Source organism: Schistocerca serialis, chromosome 2 (genome assembly GCF_023864345.2).
Source record: "Schistocerca serialis cubense isolate TAMUIC-IGC-003099 chromosome 2, iqSchSeri2.2, whole genome shotgun sequence".
NCBI lineage: Eukaryota > Metazoa > Arthropoda > Insecta > Orthoptera > Acrididae > Schistocerca > Schistocerca serialis.
The window spans coordinates 55,892,876-55,916,490 of NC_064639.1; the positions used below are offsets into that span (position 1 = coordinate 55,892,876).

At 43.6% G+C, this 23,615-nt stretch overlaps 1 protein-coding gene across 2 annotated transcripts in view; it reads right to left on the reverse strand.

Moving 5' to 3' along the window:
• Window positions 1–23,615, reverse strand: part of LOC126456757 (uncharacterized) — a 783,002-nt gene that overhangs the window by 156,794 nt on the left and 602,593 nt on the right. For both annotated transcript variants that reach the window (XM_050092505.1, XM_050092504.1), the window contains 3 exons: window positions 20,993–21,090; window positions 14,875–15,015; window positions 3,588–3,755 (listed from right to left, as the gene is read on the reverse strand). In XM_050092505.1, the coding sequence (XP_049948462.1) occupies window positions 3,588–3,755; window positions 14,875–15,015; window positions 20,993–21,090 (407 nt within the window). The remainder of the gene's footprint in view (window positions 1–3,587; window positions 3,756–14,874; window positions 15,016–20,992; window positions 21,091–23,615) is intronic.

Below are 23,615 nucleotides of genomic sequence, written 5' to 3' on the forward strand. Positions count from 1 at the left end.
GGGTGATGCTGAGGGAGTTAGATTAGGAAATGAGACACTTAAAGTAGTAAATGAGTTTTGCTATTTTGGGAGCAAAATAACTGATGATGGCCAAAGTACAGAGGATATAAAATGTAGACTGGCAATGGCAAGGAAAGCGTTTCTAAAGAAAAGAAATGTGGTGCTAAAGAAGAATGCTGAAGATAAGATGGTAGATCACGTAACTAATGAGGAGGTACTGAACAGAATTGGTGAGAAGAGAAATTTGTGGCACAACTTGACTAGAAGAAGGGATCAGTTGACAGGACACGTTCTGAGGCATTAAGGGATCACCAATTTAGTATTGGAGGGCAGTGTGGAGGGTAAAAATCATAGAGGGAGACCAAGACATGAATACACTGAGCAGATTCAGAAGGATGTAGAAGCTTGCATACGATAGAATAGCATGGAGAGCTGTATCAAACCAGTCTCTGAACTAAAGACCACAACAACAAAATTCAACAAGATGTAAATTATTTGTTTTCCCTCATTGTTATGGCAAGTAAGGCATGAGTATCCTATACCAATACAGACACAAAACAACTGTCAGCAAAAGCAATCTGTTTACTTCAGTCAAAGCAGAATGGCTACTGTTCCATATCTACACACAAGGGATTTTCAACATGTACAGTCTGTATGCTTATATTCAAATGTTGGCAGCTCAGAAGTCATTGTTTTTGTAAAGTAGTCATTTGACAGTGGCTGAAACTAAACAACAAAAGTCTAAAAAAATCATTGTTACTGCCAGTTGCAAAGCATATATTGTGAAGAGCTTTCTTTTGGTTGATTTTGTGGTTCACAAATCAACAACTGTAGGTGATTCATATTGTGAAATATTCACCAAACAGAGATACTGACAGCGCATAAAACAGTCGTCAGTGTAATCTTCCTTCCTGATAATACACGGCCAAAGACAGCTCCAGTGCAAAAGATAGAACTCACCATTTCCAGTGGAAACTTTTCAACCATCCTACAGTCCAAACCTCACACCCAGTGATTATTAGCCCATCTTTCACTTAAAACAATGGCTTGCTAGATAACAGATTGAAGCTCACAAGAAAGTCAAAACCACCATTGGCAACTGGTTTATTTCAAAGGCAGATCTGTTGAAGAAGTTAGTGGTGTAGATTTGTATGAAACTAAAACCACTAATAAAAACTTTCTTATTTAATAAAAATATATCACCAAACAGACCTTAGCTACTTTTGGAATATTTCTTGTGACTTTCCATTAAGAATACCTTAATATTTGTCAATTAAAGCACACTGCACACATCTATTCTCATTTTAAGATCTTATGAAAGATTTTTTTTCTTTCGTGGAAGAAGTTAAAAATCATAAGTATCTATCCCTTGCTTTCCAAAAGCTTAGTTATTTAACATTTTACTTTCACTCAGTGGCTGTTGTGATGAGCCTTTACTATTTTAAAGCAGGCCCATTACACCTCCTAGGCAGGTGAGAACTTTTACTGGTAATGTGAAACAAACATTTAGTAAAATAATTGCAAAAAAGAAATCTCAACCCCTATGCCCTTATGGCAATCAGGAAATTAGGGCTACTGTACCAATGATTTACTTTTGTTTCAAACAAAAGAAACCAATCACAGAGGAAATTGTAAAAAGGAGTAAATAGACCTAATGGAGAAGAAGAAGGAACAAAAATGGCAACAAGAGAAGCCAGAAAATGTGAAAGACAGATCATAACAGAACAACATACATTGTAGAGAAAGTTCCAACTTCCTGCACTGTATGAGATACTGATTATGGGACAAAGAGTGTGTGCCACTCAGGTGTCATCGCAGCACAGACTACCGAAATGTATATAGTACATTAAGTGACAAGGTATTTTGTAGGCCACTCACACTCGGTAAAATGGCTCTTATCGGTAATGAGCTCGAGCAGTTGGACAGGTAGGTGAATAGAACAAGTCTGAAATGACAGTTGACAGGAGGATAATAAAAAACTAATCTAGGAGATCATGGGATAAGGTGCTTCTCATTTCAGAGCTCCATCTGAAATCAGTTCACGCATTGCACGGCAAGACAGTACTACGAGACACCTGCCGCACTTCTTTCCACTATTTTCAGATTTACTGATATGCAGATAGGGCAAAATAAGCTGTCACAAGACTCTCTTTGTGAGGCAGATGGGTAAAGCAACTGCTCGGATTGAAGACACTGCCTCTGGGAAAATATAATTTCTGTCAGAATGTACGCTGATGTGCAAAACTTGAGGACAAAAGTAACTTTTCAGTGATGTATTACCTCAAGTGATACTCGGATCACACATAGAAAAAACTGCTATAGTACTGTACACAAGGTAACTGAAACTAATTTCCAATTAGATACAAGAAATGACACTTTTATTCGAAGATAATACTTACAGTGAGGTCACCGTGACGTACGACGGTCCCACGGATATTACAAAAGGTGGGACACAGTTCCCAGTATGGTGTGTGATCATCACGGACAGCAACGCAAATTATGCAGTGGGCCGACCACGAGGTCGGTAAGGCGTTCCTTCGCTAGGGCATTCCACTCCTCCACTGGCAGAGTGGTTGAGAACTGCTAGACAGTTGTAGTTGCACGTGTACACCCTGCAGTAGGTCTCCCCAGCGCATCTCACACACGCTCGATGGGATTTAAGTCGGGGAAACACGCAGACCGGTCTACTCGCCAAACGTCCACTCGTTCCGAGAGCTCCTCCACCTGTGCAGTTCAAAGTAGCCGCACATTATCGTCCGTAAAAATGAAGTCGGGCTGTATGCACCCCTGAAAAGACACACGTGGGGAAGGAATGAAGCGTCACAATAAGGCTGACCAGTGGTCGAACTGTATTCGGAGACTCGGAGGTCGGCACGCCTCATCACTTCGTAACGACCGGACTGATAAAATAATCACATTTAACGACGTTCCCGGGCACGTTACGTACCCTCGTACGGTGAGAAGTGGGAACGTGTAACGCACCCGGGAACGTCGTTAAATGTGATCGATTTGACGGTCCGCGTGTTATGGTGTCTGGAGGCATAATGTTGCACGGGCATATTGACCTCCGAAGCTTTGAAAACAGTAGACTCACCTGTCAGTGCTATTGTAACACTGTACTCCCCCTCCACGTGTGTCTCTCCACACACGTATTTGGCCCCGACTTTATTTTAATGGATAATAATGCACAACAGCATCTAAGAGTACAGGTGGAGAAGCTCTCAGAACAAGTAGATATTTGGCAAACGGACGGGTCTACTCGTTCACCACAGTCAGATCCCGTCGAGCACGTGGCACTCATCACAGAGGTGCACCGCGACATGTCCGCATGCAGTAACGACCGTCCGGTGGTTCTCGATCATGCCGGTGAAGAAATGGAACACTCTACCGCAAGAACTCCTTACCGAACTCGTGGTCGGACGCGAGCACAGTACACGGCATGCGCTGCCATTTGTGGTGGTCACGCACCCTATTAAAAACCGTGTCCCGTCTTCCCTAAAGTCTGGAAGACTATCGTAAATTGTGGTTATTTGACACCATGATTACTGAATTTCACTCACTGTGAATGATTTCTGTTCAGTACTTACTTTCTCAATTTCTTCATCTGGCAATTTCTTTGATCTCAGCTCAGAGATTAGTCTTTCTCTGAAATGCAGAAACCACCCTCTCGTCTCTCGTTCCAGAATTGCTACCAGAAAAGGGAGAGCTTTCTTCATTATATCTCGATTGAAAAGTCTCAGATCCAATTCGAAGTCCTGTCAAACAATGTAAATGTGATCGGATCAGTGTGTTATAATTGTAATTTTATTATGTTTCATCCATAAAAGTAACAATGTCCTACAAATTAAAAGCCATAGGGTTCTATGCAAAGAAGTGAAAATATGGCTTGGGAACTTCCCCTATGGAATTACATAAATGATACAGAGCACAATAAAAGGAAGTGCTAACAGCAGTGCTATATGCTGTCCTACCATCTATATTCTACACAGTGAAAATTTTCAGGAGAAATTTTTATATGTAATAATGCATATACTTTGTCACTGACCTTTTTTCCTGTAAAAATAATAATAATAATAATAATAATAATAAAAGAAACTTCACATTAAGGAAGAATAGCATGAAATAATATGTTGTAATCAGAACAAATATTTTTGGTTACAATACATTATTACGCACATTACACTTTTGCCCAGTCCCACCATAGGAAAGCCCTGAAATATTTTTCATGAAAGACCTTCTTATGGCCTTATTGCAGTGGTAACACCAGTTCCCATCAGACTACCAAAATTAATCAATGTCTACTTGTAATGCTAGTAGTTAAAAACACTTGCAATGTGAGTTTCAGTTTGGAAAATGTGTGAATTTATTAAATCAGATTGCAGCTGTATTTTGTGATGTGCGTCACGGTGTGCTTGTCTAATTTCATAAATATTATTTGTAATTATAAGTCAATCAATCGGTTATCTTCAGTAACGCTTGTACTACTTCAAATCCCTAAATATGTACGCTTCAGTGATAGACACAAAACAAGTTGTTGATTAGCTTAATTCTGACAGATGTGTCCCAGAGTAAAAAAGTGTATTTTATGAAAATGCAGTTAAGAAGATAGATTTAATAAAATAATTACATGAAATTACACATATTACTTGAGTTTTATTTAAAGATACTCCGTTCACCTATTGGAAATTGGATGTCATCATACCCCAATAGAAAGAACTTAGGACTTCTTGTGACATCTACATATACATCAATACTCCACAAGCCACCTGGCGGTGTGTGGCAGAGGGCACTTTACGTGCCATGGTCATTACCTCCCTTTTCTGTTCCAGTCGCGTATGGTTCGCGGGAAGAACGACTGTCTGAAAGCCTCCGTACGCACTTTAATCTCTCTAATTTTACATTCGTGATCTCCTCGGGAGGTATAAGTAGGGGGACGCAATATATTCGATACCTCATCCAGCGACGCACCCTCTCGAAACCTGGCAAGCAAGCTACACCGCGATGCAGAGTGCCTCTCTTGCAGAGTCTGACACTTCAGTTTGCTAAACATCTCCGTAACACTATCACGGTTACCAAATAACCCTGTGACAAAACGCGCCGCTCTTCTTTGGATCTTCTCTATCTCCTCCGTCAACCCGATCTGGTACGGAGCCCACACTGATGAGCAATACTCAAGTATAGGTCGAATGAGTGTTTTGTAAGCCACCTCCTTTGTTGATGGACTACATTTTCTAAGGATTCTCCCAATGAATCTCAACCTGGCACCCGCCTTACCAACAATTAATCTTATATGATCATTCCACTTCAAATCGTTCCACACGCATACTCCCAGATATTTTACAGAAGTAACTGCTACCAGTGTTTATTCCGCTATCATATAATCATACAATAAAGGATCTTTCTTTCTATGTATTCGCAATACATTACATTTGTCTATGTTAAGGGTTAGTTGCCACTCCCTGCACCTAGTGCCTATCCACTGCAGATCTTCCTGCATTTCGCTACAATTTTCTAATGCTGTAACTTCTCTGTATACTACAGCATCATCTGCGAAAAGCCGCATGGAACTTCCGACACTATCTACTAGGTCATTTATATATATTGTGAAAAGCAATGGTCCCATAACACTCCCCTGTGGCACACCAGAGGTTACTTTAACGTCTGTAGACGTCTCCCCATTGATAACAACATGCTGTGTTCTGTTTGCTAAAAACTCTTCAATCCAGCCACACAGCTGCTCTGATATTCCGTAGGCTCTTACTTTGTTTATCAGGCGACAGTGCGGAACTGTATCGAACGCCTTCCAGAAGTCAAGGAAAATAGCATCTACCTGGGAGCCTGTATCTAATATTTTCTGGGTCTCATGAACAAATAACGTGAGTTGGGTCTCACACGATCGCTGTTTCCGGAATCCATGTTGATTCCTACAGAGTAGATTCTGGGTTTCCAAAAACGACATGATACGCGAGCAAAAAACATGTTCTAAAATTCTACAACAGATCGACGTCAGAGATATAGGTCTATAGTTTTGCGCATCTGCTTGACGACCCTTCTTGAAGACTGGGACGACCAGTGCTCCTTTCCAATCATTTGGAACCTTCCATTCCTCTAGAGACTTGCAGTACACGGCTGTTAGAAGAGGGGCAAGTTCTTTCGCGTACTCTGTGTAGAATCGAATTGGTATCCCGTCAGGTCCAGTGGACTTTCCTCTGTTGAATGATTCCAGTTGCTTTTCTATTCCTTGGACACTTATTTCAATGTCAGCCATTTTTTCGTTTGTGTGAGGATTTAGATAAGGAACTGCAGTGCGGTCTTCCTCTGTGAAACAGCTTTGGAAAAAGGTGTTTAGTATTTCAGCTTTACGCGTGTCATCCTCTGTTTCAATGCCATCATCATCCCGGAGTGTCTGGATATGCTGTTTCGAGCCACTTACTGATTTAACGTAAGACCAGAACTTCCTAGGATTTTCTGTCAAGTCGGTACATAGAATTTTACTTTCGAATTCACTGAACGCTTCACGCATAGCCCTCCTTACGCTACCTTTGACATCGTTTAGCTTCTGTTTGTCTGAGAGGTTTTGGCTGCGTTTACACTTGGAGTGAAGCTCTCTTTGCTTTCGCAGTAGTTTCCTAACATTGTTGTTGAACCACGGTGAGTTTTTCCCGTCCCTCACAGTTTTACTCGGCACGTACCTGTCTAAAACGCATTTTACGATTGCCTTGAACTTTTTCCATAAAAACTCAACATTGTCAGTGTCGGAACAGAAATTTTCGTTTTGATCTGTTAGGTAGTCTGAAATCTGCCTTCTATTACTCTTGCTAAACAGATAAACCTTCCTCCCTTTTTTTATATTCCTATTAACTTCCATATTCAGGGATGCTGCAACGGCCTTGTGATCACTGATTCCCTGTTCTGCACTTACAGAGTCGAAAAGTTCGGGTCTGTTTGTTATCAGTAGGTCCAAGATGTTATCTCCACGAGTCAGTTCTCTGTTTAATTGCTCAAGGTAATTTTCGGATAGTGCACTCAGTATAATGTCACTCGATGCTCTGTCCCTACCACCTGTCCTAAACATTTGAGTGTCCCAGTCTATATCTGGTAAATTGAAATCTCCACCTAAGACACATGCAGATGTGAATGACAGAATTTTCCAATAACTGAACATACAAAGCTAAGTACAAATAAGCTTCACCTTCTACCCGAAGTACTTGCAAATTAATAGTCTGGTATACTCTACTATAATTTACTCTACTAAAATACTCTACTATAATTTATTGTCTTGACAATGTTTTGAATATATCCATTGCCACTTTCCTCTCTCTATGTTTGCCTAGCCATTTTCCTAAGAGCTGAAGATTTTTAACTTATAACACATTAAAATCTAATAGAATAAGGGGCAGTTGAACAAAAAAAGACAGATGAAAAAGGAGTATGTAAACAGTTTATTATTTCAAAAGTAATCACCAAACAAAGTACATTTAGCCCTCTGTGACACAAGGCAGATGACGCTTCCTGGCAGATTAAAACTGTGTGCTGGACCGAGACTCGGACTCGGGACCTTTGCCTTTCGCAGGCAAGTGCTCTACCATCTGAGCTACCCAATCACGACTCACGCCCCATCCTCACAGCTTTACTTCTGCCAGTAAAGCTGTGAGGACGGGGCGTGAGTCGTGCTTGGGTAGCTCAGATGGTAGAGCACTTGCCCGCGAAAGGCAAAGGTCCTGAGTCCGAGTCTCGGTTGGGCACACAGTTTTAATCTGTGAGGAAGTTTTATATCAGTGCACACTCCCCTGTCAAGTGAAAATTTCATTCTTAAGCCCTCTAGCCGGGGCTGTGGAGAGCTCTACGAGCATCGCAACAGTTTCAGCCCGTTCGGTGGAGAGCAGGTGGCCGGGACACTTCGCTTTGGCTTCTCACCTATATGCAAAGTCGTGTATTCTTCTTGCACCAGTAAACCACTTTTACTCGTTGCAGTACTGACGTATTTCACCTTATCCCACTCCTACCCATGCGCCATCTCCCAGGCGGGATACAAAAGTTGGCGATGAGGTTTCCCCTTTTTTCTCCCATTGTTTCCTTTTTTGCTCAGTACTGCTTTAGCTTTTTTGTGATACGACCATGTGATTGAGTGACTGTATCTGAGTGCTCCCACCGTTCGCTATATAGACCTTCCATTTGTGTAAACCATGGCTTCACCACAGAAACAGGCTTCGCTGTCCAGTCTTGCCCGTTTTCGGGCTCAGCAAATGACGCAGCTGCTTGCTGCCGTAAATGGACTGGTCACACTACAAACTGCAGCTACTTCACCGCCTCTGACGCCACTGTCTGTACCGACGCTGTAGTCGACGGCACCGCCGTTTCGTGCCTTCGATCCTGATGTTGAACGCTGGCCAGGATACATCGCCCAGTTCGAGGCACACTTCGCAGCATACAACGTACCAGGTACAGAGCGGCTTGCTTTTTCCATTGCCAACGCTAGTGTTGTGTTGTATCGTGCACTCGTGAAATTGTTTCCCACCACCCGCCCAGAAACTAAAACTTACGACGAAGTGATTGATGCTTTGAACTCCCACTTCCGTGGCAGTGTAAATGTGGTAGCTGCACACTACAAATTCTTTCGCCTCCGACGTGGCCCTACTCAGTCCAATAAATCTTGGTTAGTGGACCTTCAGGGACTAACACGTGAGTGTAACTTTAAGTCATGTGGACGCTCATATGCGGATATAATGATTAGAGACGCTATCGAGCAGAATGTGGCAGTTCACCACATCCGTGTACAAATTCTCAGATTTAAAAACCCGTCTTTGCAGGAAGTAGTGGACTTGCTAGACAGACAAGATACATTAGACATGGCTATTTCCGCGTTCGACGTGACCCCGGGTGTGTGTACTGTGAGCGCGGCACAACACGTGCCTTCCCGCCTAGCCCCAGCCACGCCGCGCCGCTCGCGCGCACGTAAACACGTTTCCAAACCGGCACCCTCTAAGAAACTGAAATCATGTCCGAACTGCCTTCGCGCCCACCCACGGGACAGTTGCCCACCCCGTCAAGCACAGTGTTATTTTTGTAATAAGAAAGGACACGTGCTAGTTGTGTGCAGTAAGAGAAATTCTAATTCCTGACCTATCTCCCGTTCGCGTGATTCGCGTGGGCGTCACCACAACGGAAACTGCCGTGACCGTGATTCACATCAGCTTATGGATGTTAATGCCATTTATTCCAAGCCTCCTGATGCACGTGCGTCAACAGCTCGTCGTGTGAATCAAGTTTTGCCAGACACTTCCTCATTCAGTACGATGTGAGGAAACTTTTTGTTACTTTGAACATTTGTGAGTTCCGTTCGCTTGCAGCTGGACACTGGTGCGTCAGTTTCTTTACTGAACAAATCAACGTATGACTTGCTTGGTTTGCCCCCGCTTAGTCGTTCGCATTCCACACTGATTGCATTTTCTGGACAGGAAATCTCAGTTCTTGGCGTGTGTAGTTTGCAAGCCACATACAGTGCAACGACACATACGGTGTCTTTCCATGTACTCCGCTCTAGTGATGCTACGAACATTTTTGGCATGGACGCATTTGAACTTTTTGGCCTCACAATTCAGTGCAATGTACTTTGCATCAATGCTAGTGACCATGCAGACAGTGTTGCCGCACTATGCAATGATTTTGCTGAACTTTTTTCTGATGGACTAGGTTGCGCCACCGACTTTGCAGCGCATGTTGTAGTTGAAGACAACGCCATGCCTATTTTCCAGCGCGCACACCTGGTACCGCACGCACTGCGCTACGCCGTAGCTACTGAACTTCAACACTTGCAAGACAATGGTGTCATTGAACCTGTTTCTGCTTCGCCATGGGCTGCGCCTATAGTGTGTGTCAAGAAACCAAACTGTCGTCTCCGTATTTGTGCTGACTTTAAGTCTACAATAAATCCCCAGACAGCTACATTTCACTTACCGCATCCTGAAGACATTTTTGATAAGCTTGGTGCAGGAAAATTCTTTTCCACAATTGACTTGCGGGACGCATATTTTCAGATTCCGCTCGACGAACAGTCGCAGCACGATTTTGTGATCAACACCCACCTAGGATTGTTCAAGTTTCGCCGACTTCTGTTCGGCTGTGCTTCAGTTCCTGCTATTTTTGTCTCATTTGCAGCAGTTGTGTGCCAGTGTCCCTGGTTGTTCCAACTATCTGGACGATGTAGTCGTATCAGGTCGCACCCCTGACGAACATTTGCAGAATTTGCGTGCCTTATTTACTGCACTTTTGCAGGCAGGACTATAGTGTCACAGAGACAAGTGCAAATTTTTTCAAACTGAGATTCAGTATTTAGGCCATATGATTAACGGACATGGTATCCACCCCTCGCCGTCACATGTCCGTGCGATTAGAGACTTTCCAGCGCCCAGGAACTTGAAAGAACTTCAGTCTGTGTTGGGCAAGGTTACACATTATATTCGGTTTATACCAAATACAGCGCAGATTGCAGCGCCTTTGCATCGCCTTCAGCGTAAGAACGTTCCTTTTGTTTGGTCTTCGGAATGTGACGCTGCTTTCCACAAGCTCAAATCTGCTTTGTTGAGTGATCGCTATTTGATTCCTTTCGATCCCTCCAAACCAGTTGTTTTGGCTGTCAAAGCATCTCTCAGCATCGGAGTGATTCTCTCGCACCGCATTAATTCTGTCGATCGCACGATCGCTTTTGCGTCTAAGTTGCTCAATTCTGCCCAGCAAAACTATTCTCAAATCGAGAAAGAAGCTTTAGCTATTGTTTATGGAGTAACTAAGTTTCATGATTTTTTTGTACGGTCTCAAGTTCTATTTGGTCACCGACCATAAGCCTTTGACGTCGTCGTTTCACCCGTCAAAGCCAGTTCCGGACCGTACTGCACAGAAGTTGCAACGTTGCCCAGCTTGGCAATGCTGATGTTTTGTCTCGTCTGCTTATCGGTCCTGACGCAGTGTTTGATTATTCCGAGCTGTCCTGCATGTTTATTGATTCGCAAGATAAGGAATTAGCTGATGGTTTTCCGGTGGAGTTTCGTCTCATTGCTGCCGCGATAGCCGTCAATGCTTCTTTGCAGATTCTTTTGCAGCATTTCGTACTCAATGGCCTCCATCTGCTACACAGATTTGTGATCCACTTGTTTGACATTACTTTGCGCAATGTCACAACTTGTCTGTACACCACGGTGTTATGTTGTTACGAACTTCCCGGGTTCGATTCCCGGCGGGGTCAGGGATTTTCTCTGCCTCGTGATGGCTGGGTGTTGTGTGCTGTCCTTAGGTTAGTTAGGTTTAAGTAGTTCTAAGTTCTAGGGGACTCATGACCATAGATGTTAAGTCCCATAGTGCTCAGAGCCATTTGAACCATTTTTTTGTTGCGAACTGACAATGATCGGTCTCGTGTGGTTGTACCTCGTTTGTCGCAGTTGGAAATCCTCCGTTTACTGCACGCTGGTCATTCGGGTATAGTGCGGACGAAGCAATTAGCGCATCGTCACTGCACTTCAGTCGGCATTGATAAACAAATTGAGAATTTGCTTGCTAACTGTCGATCTTGCGCGGAACATCAATCTGCTCCCTGCCAGCGCTTCTTTGCATGGCCGGCTCCTACTGCACCTTGGCAGCGCGTTCATATTGATTTTGCGGGTCCTTTCTGGGACACCCGCTGGTTGATAGTTATTTATGCGTACAGCAACTTTCCTTTTGTTGCACATACGTCTACTACTACACCTGCCAGTACTATTCGGGCTTTGACGTCTATTTTTTGCATTGAGGGCCTTCCTGAAGTTATTGTCTCTGACAATGGCCCACAATTTGTGTCATCAGAGTTTCAAGTGTTCTGTGGTGCTAATGGCATTTGCCATCTGACCTCAACCCCATTCCGCCCCCCGTCGAACAGAGAGGCTGAACGCTTTTTACGTACATTTAAGTCGCAGATGAACAAGTTGCACACCACGCACTCTCACGAGCACACACTTTGGACTTTCCTCGCTTCCTATCGCTCTCAGCCGTGCGGCACCCGTTCCCCAGTGGAATTGCTACACAACCGCACCCATCCATCGCTCCTGCAGCTATTGCACCCGCTGCCACGCGCTCCCGCTGCTTCGCCTCGTTCTGGCTCAGTGCCGCACGATTTGGTGTTGTATCACATTTTCTCTGGCAGGCAGCACTGGGAGCAGGTGCACATTCTTCGCCGGCTTGGCTGCGCCTTATTTCTCATTTCTGGTCCCTCAGGCATTGTCAAGTGTCACCGGAACCAGATTCGTTTGTGCCACCCTCGGTTTTCTGCCGCTGGTTGTTTTCCAGCAGCATTGGAGGCTTCGCGGCTTCCACCACCTCAGCCCACGAATCCACCAACGGTGCCTCCTCCGCTCGCGCCTCCGCCATGGAAGTGCCTGCCGTCACTGTCACTGCCGGTCCGGTCACCTGCACCGGACGGGCGCCTCTCGCTGCTGCCGTGTTCCTCCGCTGTGCCAGAACCGATGGACGCTGAGGCTGCCGGCACGCTGCCGCCGCAGCCGCCACCGTCGCCCACGGAGGTCGTTGCTCCGCCTCCTCATGCGAGCATACCCAGTAGCGACATGTGGCCTCGGCAGGTTTTCCACGGGGCGTTTTCCTCACCCCCTCACAAGCAATTCACGGTCGCGGGTGGACAGCGCGCCCTGCAGTTCCGCTGTCCACCCACTCAGCTGCGCCACCCCTGGGTCCGTCCACCCACCGTCAGAAGCCGTACTCAATGACGGTACGCCGTTTCAGGGGGGAGGTATGTGGTATCGATAGCAATGATGTCACAGGTTAGTAGCCAGTTAAGTTGGCACTACGACAGACGACGACGACAGCACCCTCTAGCCGGGGCTGTGGAGAGCTCTACGAGCATCGCAACAATTTCAGCCCATTTGATCAACAGCAGGCAGCTGGGACACTTTGCTTCAGCTTCTCACCTATGTGCAAAGTTATGTATTCTTCTTGCACCAGTAAACCACTTTTACTCACTGCAGTACCAACGTATTTTACCTTTTCCTGCTCCTACCCATGTGCTGCCTCCCAGGCGGGATACAAAAATATGGAAGTCACGTGCAGAGAGATTTGAACTATATGGAGGATGTGTAACAGCTTCCCAGTGAATCTTCTGCAGTGTACTTGAAACAACCTCGGTAACACACGTGGGTCCGCCCCGAAGAAAGACATTCGTGGTCACCGATTTGCTTCAGATTAAGAGGTGCGTGCTTAGATACAACCGTGGTTCCATAGGCAACTGCAAACGTTTTTCAAGAAGAGACAGACCATCTCATTTCACAGTGGGATAAATGAATTAAAAGTTATGGTGATACTTTTGAAATCATGAACAGTTTATTTACTTTTTTTCCCATATGTCTTGTTTTCATTTATGGAATATGCTTTCAAATGAGCTTTGTTAGTAGCAATTTCCATCTAATTTTGATTATCTGTGTATTTTGGTTATCCATTTAGTCTAAAATCTGCATTAACCTAGATAGCTGAGAGTTTACTTTGTATTGCAATTCTTTCATTTACTGACAGAAAACCATATGAAACAGGTCATCAAAAGTCTAAATTGTGCAGATGCTGAAGGAAGGGATTGCAAAGTAACTATGTACTAAATGTCAAACTCCAGAGTGCTTTAATTTTGATTTATGCAACAAGACTAGATGTATCCTGTATATTTAATAACTACCCCCACAACATCTCTACCACTTAGATAGACTACAAAATAAAGAAACTATCAAACAGAGGAACAAGCTGTAACAACATGCTTGTATATGTCTTATTAATTACTGAACAGCATCAATGATAGAGCTGCTTATGCTGTATCAGCCAAGCACAATTAATTTCTGCACACAAACTTAGAAATAACACTGCACAAGTATGGACAATGGAATGTGTCAGAGAACCAGCTGCCAAATAGTTGGTTGCTGTATGCACATAAATAAAGAGTTAAGCTCAGTTTATGAACTTTAGAGACACAGGCACAAAAATACATTATCAATTACACTGACCAGTGTGAGCAGGTCCTTAGACGAAGTTATTTAAATGAACAAATAATGAGGGAGGGGAAGAACAGGGTGATAACACAAGGGGACAGGGACAGGAAGGCAAAATAGTTGAGATACGGCACCACAGGAAGTTCATCAGTTGCAGAGAGTGTATTAGTACCCTGGCCTACATAGATAGTACATGGATTAGAGCTTAACATCCCATCGACATTGAGGTCATCAGAGACAGAGCACAAGTTAAGAATATTTCAAGGATGGGGAAGGAAATCAGCTGTACCCTTTCAAAGCACCCATCCTGGCATTCGCCTGAAGTGATTGAGGAAGATGAAAAAACCTAAACAAGGACAGTCAGATGCAGATTTGAACTGGCATCCTCCAGAATGTGCTGACCACTGTGTCACTCCACTCGATGCCACAAGCAAGTAGCTGCAGCAGTGCTGGCATACGACATCATTATTACCTACACAAACAGCCCATCGTCTGATAAGACACGGTATACCTGTGACAGGATTTGAATACAATGTGTCGGGAGGGCATACTCTCAAGTACTGAATGTGTGCAAAAAGTAGCTGGCAGCGAGGTTGAAATCCCATCCTGCTTTCACTCGAGTTTGTAATAAAATGTACAATTGACAGAATAAATTGTCATAAGTCTTATTTTCAGACATGTATCACCTTAAAATTTAACACTTTGAATGCAACAGTTGCATACTTATGTTGTCAAGCACAGAATAATATAATCTCTTCACTGCCATTTTTCTTTTTCATATACTCAGTTGTAATAGACTGCATTTATCTGCATTCCACAATACTCCATTAATAGCTTTCTACACACAGCTGTACTACAAGCTTACCTTTGGTGTAAGAAATAAGTAAGGGATCGGAACAGGTGTTCGAGATGCTTCCCTCAAAACTTCAAATTTCTCTGTAGCTGCACGACGAAGCTGCCGCCGCACAAATCCGCACAATAATTCCAAGGAATCTTCAAATTCAGTCTGTTGGGAAAATAGTTGTTCTTTCACAAAACATCCAAATATAAATGAAAAACAACAGTAGTAAATCTTATACTAGGTGTGATCAAAATTTAACACGAATTTTTTAAATTTTGCTGGTGTTATATATTCAATTTTCAATTTTTTTTTATGATATTGGTACACATGTCCCTGACGTACATTTGCATTCAAAGTTATAGACGTTTTCAAGTGCTCCGCAAATTTTTACTTTTCAAAAGGTGGATCAAAGAATATGCTTTAAATTTTGCTTGAAATACAGAAAAAGGTGTGGCATCACATTCAAAATGTTGACTGTGGCTTTTGGCGATTCTACTATGAGTGAGACATGGGCTTATGTAGAAACATTTCAAAGAGGACTGAGAAAACAGTGAAGATAACAACTGCCCTGGACACGCTAGCACATTGTTTACTGATGACAATGTGGAAGAAGTAAAGAAAATGGTTCTGGAAAATCACCGAATCCACGTCTGTTGATGTCGGCATAAAAAGTGGCTCTGAGCACTATGGGACTTAACATCTATGGTCATCAGTCCCCTAGAACTTAGAACTACTTAAACCTAACTAACCTAAGGACATCACACAACACCCAGTCATCACGAGGCAGAGAAAATCCCTGACCCCGCCGGGAATCGAACCCAGGAACCCGGGCGTGGGAAGCGAGAACGCTACCGCACGACCACGAGCTGCGGACATGATGTCCACATAACCTTTAACTCATGTCAAGCAATTGTTGTTCTTATTCTTATTCTCCTCCTCCTCCTCCTCCTCCTCTTCTTCTCCCTTTTTATTTTAGGTTATTTTTTTATGGGGGAGGGGGGTGGGAGGCGGGGGGTATGAAACATGTAGCAGCAAATTTTGTTCTGAAATTGTTGAATTTAAGCCAAAAATGATGTCGTGTAGACATCACTCAGAAAATGCTGAATGAAGTCGACAATGATCCAGAACTTCTAAAGAAGATTATAACAGGTGCAAAAAGCTGGGTATACACGTATGACATTGGAATCAAGGCACAATCGTCCCAATAGAAACTGCTTGAAGAGCCACGACCAAAACAAATTTGACAAGTTCAACAACATGAAGGTTCTTCTCACTGTTTTCTTTGACTGTAATGGGATGGTGCACCATGAGTTCCTGTCTTATTATCGTATGGTCAGTAAGGAATACTACACGGAAATTATCTGCCTTTTTATGAAGCAATTCAAAGAAAACAATCAGAATTGTGGCAAAACCACTATGTAAATTGTGTCACAACAATGCTCCCACTCAAAACTCTGTGCTGGTTCGTAATTTTTTGGCAAATAACAAAACCGTTATATTGCCTCAGTCACCGTATTTGCCAGGCATGACCCCTGCAACTTTCCTCAATTCCTGAGACTGAAGAGAACCACAAAAGGACATCATTTTGCCACCACTGACAAGACATAAAGAGAATCGTTGAAGGGACTGAACACCATAATGAAAAGTAAGTTCCACAAGACTGGAACAAGTGCTAGCACAAGTGTATTTTGTCAAAGGGAACAAAGTTGATGTTATTGAATAAATAAAGATGGCTTAAGAAAAAGAAAAAATTCCACTACTTTTGATTATCCCTCGTATACTTTAACAGCTTGTCCTTACAGTAAAAGTCACTGACTTCACACTGCACTAGTTGTTAGTGCTGCTAAATTACTATATTATATTCTGACAGTTCTTACAGAGACGGGATGAGAAATTCTGAGGCATCATCAAAAGCCGAGGTGGACAAGTCTGTCTGTCTCTTCTACAATATGGGAAAGGACAACCAGAGTACATATAGAAATTATTCTGCTACAGTACAATGGCAAAAATGGTCTCGGAACAAGTCTCGAAAAGAAGTTGCAGAAAAGTATGATGTAAGTAATAGTGAAATAAAGTAGATTATTTGCACTATAATCTGGGGACAGAACCTGATGTACCCGCACATGTCACGAGTGTGTATACACAAAAATCTGGCGAAATTTACGAGCAAAAGACATTTTCTAAATTACGACAATATTATGAAAAGGCCTCATTGTTACTCAAAGTACAGAGGAGATGTCGATTAGCAGACTGCTAAACATGTGAGCTTTAGACTGAAAAGGCCTCCTCCTTATGTAGAAAATGCACAGTCCACACACATGTGACAGCCGACTCGGGTCATCGACGTCAGACTGCGAGCAGCTGCGCCTGATGGGAGAAGCAATGTGAGTGGTGGGGATAAGGAGGAAGCCAGGGCATGGAGAGGGTGTGACAGGAGGATAGGAGTGGGGGAAGGTGTAGCACTGCTTGTGGGAGTATGGAGGGATCTGGTAGGGATAGGGCAGGGCTGCTAGGTGCAGTCGAGAGTTTATTTTTTTTTTTGGGGGGGGTGGGGGGGTGGGGGATAGTGGAAAAGGAGAGAAGATGAGGAGGGGGGAAAATGAGAGAAGAAGAGAAGGGAGGAGAGAAAGAGAGAGAGAGAGAGAGAGAGAGAGAGAGAGAGAGAGATTAATGGAAGTGTTTGTGGAATAGGAGGCTTCGTAGTACTGCAGTGAGAGCAGGGAAGAGAGGGAAGAGGGTGAACAGCAGGGACTAATGAAGGTAGAGACCGGGGGGGGGGGGGGGCGGGGGGGGGGGCTGTTAGAGTTCTCACCCGCACCAGTCAGAAAATCTGGTGTTAGAAGGACAGATCCAGGGATGCAGATGGCAGAGGCTGTGCAGCAGTCACTGAAGTGAAGCACGTTGTGTTGGGTAGCACGTTTAGCAACTGGGTGGTCCAGCTGTCTCCTGGCCACAGTTTGTCTGTGGACAGACAGCTAGTTGGTTGCAATGCCCATGTAGAATACAGCACAGTGGTTGTGCCTCGGTTTGTATATCACACGATTGCTTTCACAGGTAGCCCTACTTTTGACGGATAGTGAGTAGGACATTCCTCATTTCAGGGTACGACCAGAAGCAGTCGAAATCCTAGTGGAGAATGTGACGTAGTTGCCCCATTTCTAGATGTACCGAGTCACGAGGGGAGAACACTCCTTTGTGTTCACCTCCCACATGCCCACCGTCCAGCCACAAAGGGGTCAGAATCACAAAGAAATGGAGCAGCTGAAACACGTTCTCTGCCAGGGTTTTGACTACCTCTTGTTATGCCCTGAAATAAGGATTGTCTTACCTGCTATCCGTCCCATCCCTCCGTAGTGATATTCTGCCGCCCACCGAATCTGTGCAATAACCTCGTCCGATCCCTACTCCTTCCCTGCTCCCGATCCCTTGCCTCGTGGCTCATGGCTCACATCCCTGTAAGAGATCTAGTTGGAAGACCTGTCCCATACATCCTCTCACCACCATGTACTCCAGTCTGGTCACAAGCATAACCTATCCCATCGAAGGTAGGGCTGTCTGAGGGAGCAGTAATGTTATCTACAAGCTAAGTTATAACTCCTCTGCTCCATTCTACACGGGCACGACGAGCTGTCTGCCTGCACAAATGGCCACTGACAAACTGTGTCCCAGAAACAACTGGACCACCCCGTTGGCGATCACACTGTCCGACACAATGCGCTTCTTTTCGGTGACTGCTTCGAAGCCTCTGCCAGCTATTCTGAACTGCATAGGTGGGAACTCTCCCTGTAATATATCTTATGTTCCCTTAACTCTCTTCCCTGCTGCCAATGCAGTACTGCACAGCTCTCTATTCCACCTACACACCCACTAGTTTCTCTCCCTCTCCCTCTCTCTCTTTTCTCCTTCCTCCTCCACATCTTCTCTCATTTTTCCCTACCCTTCCACCTCCACCCCACCCCCCAAAGAGCTCCTAACTGCACCTAGCACCCCTGCCCTGTCCCCATCAGATGACTGCATGCTCCCTCAAGCAGCCCTACACCTCCTATCACTCCTCACCCTCCTCACCCTGGCCTCCTTACGCCCAACACCCAGACTGCTTCTCCCTTCAGACACAGCTGCTCACAATCCAGCCTCAGTGGCCCGTGTCAGTGGTCACGTCTGTGTGAGTTGCGCTCACATAAATGTGTGTGTGTTTTCTACGTTAGAAGAAGGCCTCTCAGCTCAAACCTCACGTGTTTAGCAGTCTTTTTTGTCACGTCTGCCTGTGTTTCAACACCTCTAAATTAAATATGTAGGTGGTTGAAGCAAGTCTAAGAATAAATGTCTCTGCATCGTCTGATGTCTGAATGAGAAGTTAATGGAGTAAATGGAAATATACGAGATAAGAAAGTAGCCGGTGAAATGTGACAGCGAAGAGGAGGAGGCGAGAAAAGTTTATTGCTAAGGTCACTGCACTGCTGAAATTTGCTAAAAGCGAATGTAAATCTGTGTGTTAAAAAGACTTATTTATATTTTTGGGGGGTACAGCATTATACGGAAGTGATACGTAGATCGTAAATGGGACATACGAGAGAGGAATATAAATTTCTGCAATCCACAGTTACATCTGTATCCGTACTCTAGAAACCACTGAGAAATACACAGTAGAGGGTAAGTCCCATTAGACCGGTTGTCGGTATTTTTCCCCATTCCATTCACAGGTGGAGTGTGGGAAGAACGATTGCCTACATGCCTCTGCGCTTGCCGTAATTAGCCAAATCTCTTGTTCGCGATCCCTACGGATGCAATACGTAGTGGGCTGTAACTTATCTCTAGATTCGACACTTAAAAGTTGGTTCTAGGACTTTATAACTAGGTTTCACAGGATCTTTTGTGTTTATCTCCAGGCGCCTGCCAGTTCAATTCGTTCAATATCTCTGTGGCGCTCTCCCACAGATCGAACAAACCTGTGACCGTTTGTACTGCACTTCTTTGTAGCTGTTCAGTATGCCCTCTTAGCCCTATTTTGTACAAGTCCCACAAAGTCGAGCAACGTTTTAGAAATGATTCCGTGAGTCTTTTGTACGCAGTCTCCTTCATACACTGATAGCATTTCCCTAATGTTCTAGCTATGAAGCACAGCCTGCCACCTGCTGACCTACAACTAAGACTGTGTGATCTTTCCATTTCATATGCCTATAAACTGTTACACGCAGATATTTGTTCGAGTCGAACGAATCCAGCTGTGACTTGCTGATATTACAGTCACAGTATATAGCATCTATTATGAGTGCTCCGGTTTACATTTCTCAACATTTGAAGCAATTTCAGTCTTTGCACCACTTTGAAATCTTATAAATATCTGACTGAGTAATTGTGCACCTCCTTTCAAAATGTACTTAATTATAGATAACTGCAGCACCGTGTAGTGTTACAGAAGAATGCTGTCAATTAGGCAGATAGACTGAGTAAGTAATAAAGGGGTGCCAACTGTAACGAGATGAGAGAACATCGTGAGGCACTGAGGAATAGTTAATTTGGCGATAGAGGGAAGTGGGTAGTAAGAACTGAAAAGGCAGACACGAGTACAGCAAACAAGTCAGTTACAGTAGTTATTCAGGGATGAAGAGGCTCACACACTACAGACTGGCACATAAAACTGCATCAAACCAGAGTCCGGAATGAAGATCGGAATGACAACAATCTCTGCATCCCGTATACCTCAAATATAAATGGTCTGAACAGTTATAACAAAAATCGACTACACTAATGTTAGTTACAATTCGTAGTTATTGAGATACGTGGTCAAAGATATCACATTCTCCAACAGACCACACCGTATAATAAATTTCAAAATATTAGTATGCATTTGAATGATTAGAAGGCTAGTTAAATATACAAATCCAATAATAGTATGCAAGTTCACATATACCACAGCAAAAATTTTTAAATTTGATTTCTACTTTTCACAGATGCATTTACATCACCTACAAAACCATCAACTGATATATAAATTGCTATTAGGTCTACTGCTGTCATTCTCCTAGAAACTGTGTAGAAATTTACCACAATGTACATTAATGACAGAATTATTTTCCTATTGAAGGTTAAAATTATGAAATTTTAAAACACTATACATATACTGCAACAATAAGCAACTGACCCGACAGACAAGTTCCGCAACAAGATAGCGACAGCGCTCCTCTCTAATTTTGGCCTCGATGTTATGCGCCTGTAGAGAAGGGACGCCAATCACAATATCTAAAAGAAGAAGCAGTGTTTGAGGTATAGGCATTTTATTAACTACAGATATATATTTACTTCAAATATACTACAAAAGATATATTCGAAGAGTATACGTTTTTATTAACTGGTAGCTAAGAAAGAGTGTTACATAAAATCCCATATTTACAATTATTTGTTGGACAAATGTGTAGTGTATGTCAGTGGTCTAAAGGACTTTACATATGGAAAACAGTGAAACGCGAGAGCACGAACAGTTGACAAAGACAAATAAATGGATTGCACTTTTCACACTTGCACGGCAATGGTAAGCTGATACTCACTAAAAAGTAAACACTGAATCCAGAAGTCTGGAAGACGCAAAATTAATTATTAGTAAAAATTAACAATAAGATAAGGCAATGAGCAATACTTGACAGACGGTATCAATTACATATCTAAGATACTGAGTTCACATTCGTCACAGGCACATGGGCTTCGAGGTAGTCCAATTGTACAACACGTAGTAGATTCTTTCACACACAGGGATGATTTTTGCAAGTTAAAAATACTAACTCACACTACAGTTCACAGTCTACATCAAACTGCATGGTCTCACATAACTGGCTAGGGTAGATACGAGGAGAGCGAGGGCACGGCACCTCTGACGGGACCGTACCCACTAGAGCACGGTGAAGGTCAAACGGGCCTCGGGCTCGACGGCAGCTAATCTCCCATCTTATATTCTGTTTTATAATTTTTTCTTGAGGCCATTTACAAAACTCTTTTTTTGAAATATTACTCTCAATACTTGAACGATCATTACCCATTTTAGCATGTTAGTGTTAGAAGTGTTGTATAAAATTTCAGCTGTCCTTGGCACATCAAGTTCACTATTAAAGGTCTGGGTTCGATTTTAGATAATATTTTTCTTGATCAGTAATGACAATTCTTATGCTGTAGGATTTATTCTAAGTAAATAGAAACTTGCCACAGACTTAAAATTGCCTGTGTGAAAACAGACAGAAACATATAAATGTAACAGAAATGCAAATACACCCCAATGGAAAATGAAAGTGTCACACTACGAATACACCCACCGAATGCTGCCAAACTGGTAGAGTGTTTTGATGACTGTGGGGCGCTCAGGTTAATATTTCATACTTACAAACGCTTATTTTCAGCAGCAGAAAAAAGCTATTCCTACAGACAAAGAACGGTGTGAATACATCACGGCTGTTGCACGAGTATAACGTTAGAGCAACTTTTTACGTGAAGATCAAAACACAGTTTGCTCCGACAACGTGCACATGTTACTACCACCTTTCAGACTCGAGAAAGGTCAGATCTTTGGCACAAGGGACTCTGGTGGCTGTGGTGCACTGACTGCAGAGCGAGTGGTGGCGGGCAGCTGGCGACCTCAGAGAAATGGGGCGGGTGCGGGCCGCGAGCCACGGGGGTACGCGTTACTGGCACCTGGGTCGAGGTTTCCAGTTTACCCGTGTCACTTACCGCTGGAGGCAGAGACTTGCACGGTACAGAGCTGAAGTCGACAGGGACACGGAGTGGCACCCGGTGGTGTCCGGCGAGGAGTCCCACCTCTCTTCGTGGCAGTCAAAAAAAATGTGTGTGAAATCTTATGGGACTTAACTGCTAAAGTCATGAGTCCCTAAGCTTACACACGACTTAACCTAAATTATCCTAAGGACAAACACACACACCCATGCCCGAGGGAGGACTCGAACCTCCACCGGGACCATCCACACAGTCCACGACTGCAGCGCCTTAGACCGCGTGGCTAATCCCGCGCCGTGGCAGTCAGATCAGTGCCTACACGTCTGTAGATGATTCTGTTTACGGTCACGGGAAGCTACGATTCTCACACCGCGAACACCTTGAGGAGCGTACGGATCTTTGACTGGCCCACCTGGTCCCCGAGATGCACGTCTGGGATGTGAGGGGAGCATACGCAGACTTTCGTACTGGCCTTCGGCCGACTATCTCAGTAAAGTGACACACAGTGTTTTCCGAATGTGGCAAAAAAATTTTTGAGATGACATTTGGAGGTCGTTTGCTTCCGTACCGTGACAAATAAAAGAGTTGTGTAAGACCTGTAGGGGTCACACCTCACACAGGTGCTGACGATGGACAATAGTTCATAATGGAATGAAAGTTTAATTGTCTAATTCCTCTACAAATTTTGATAAATACTGGACTAGTGCTTAACAGTGTAACACTTGCCATTACTGTCAGTGTAACTAAAATGTGGTGCAAAATGCATCTGGTGATAAAGAAAGAAAAATAAAGTAGTTTCATTTTTCATTTCATACATCAGTCTCCTCAATCTCATTACTGTGAGAAGAAATTGTGCCCAGTGATACCGCAAACAATTATTTATTATAAATATAACCTCTCGAATTACAGTCCAAAGTCTTATGATTCCCTTAAAAAAGAAGCTGTCAAAATTATTGTGGCATGTTCGACTGTGATGTTGAAAATAAAAGACTTTTACGATTGACTGCTGACAGCTTGCCCTCACACCTCTCTCTTGCCTTTATATCTAG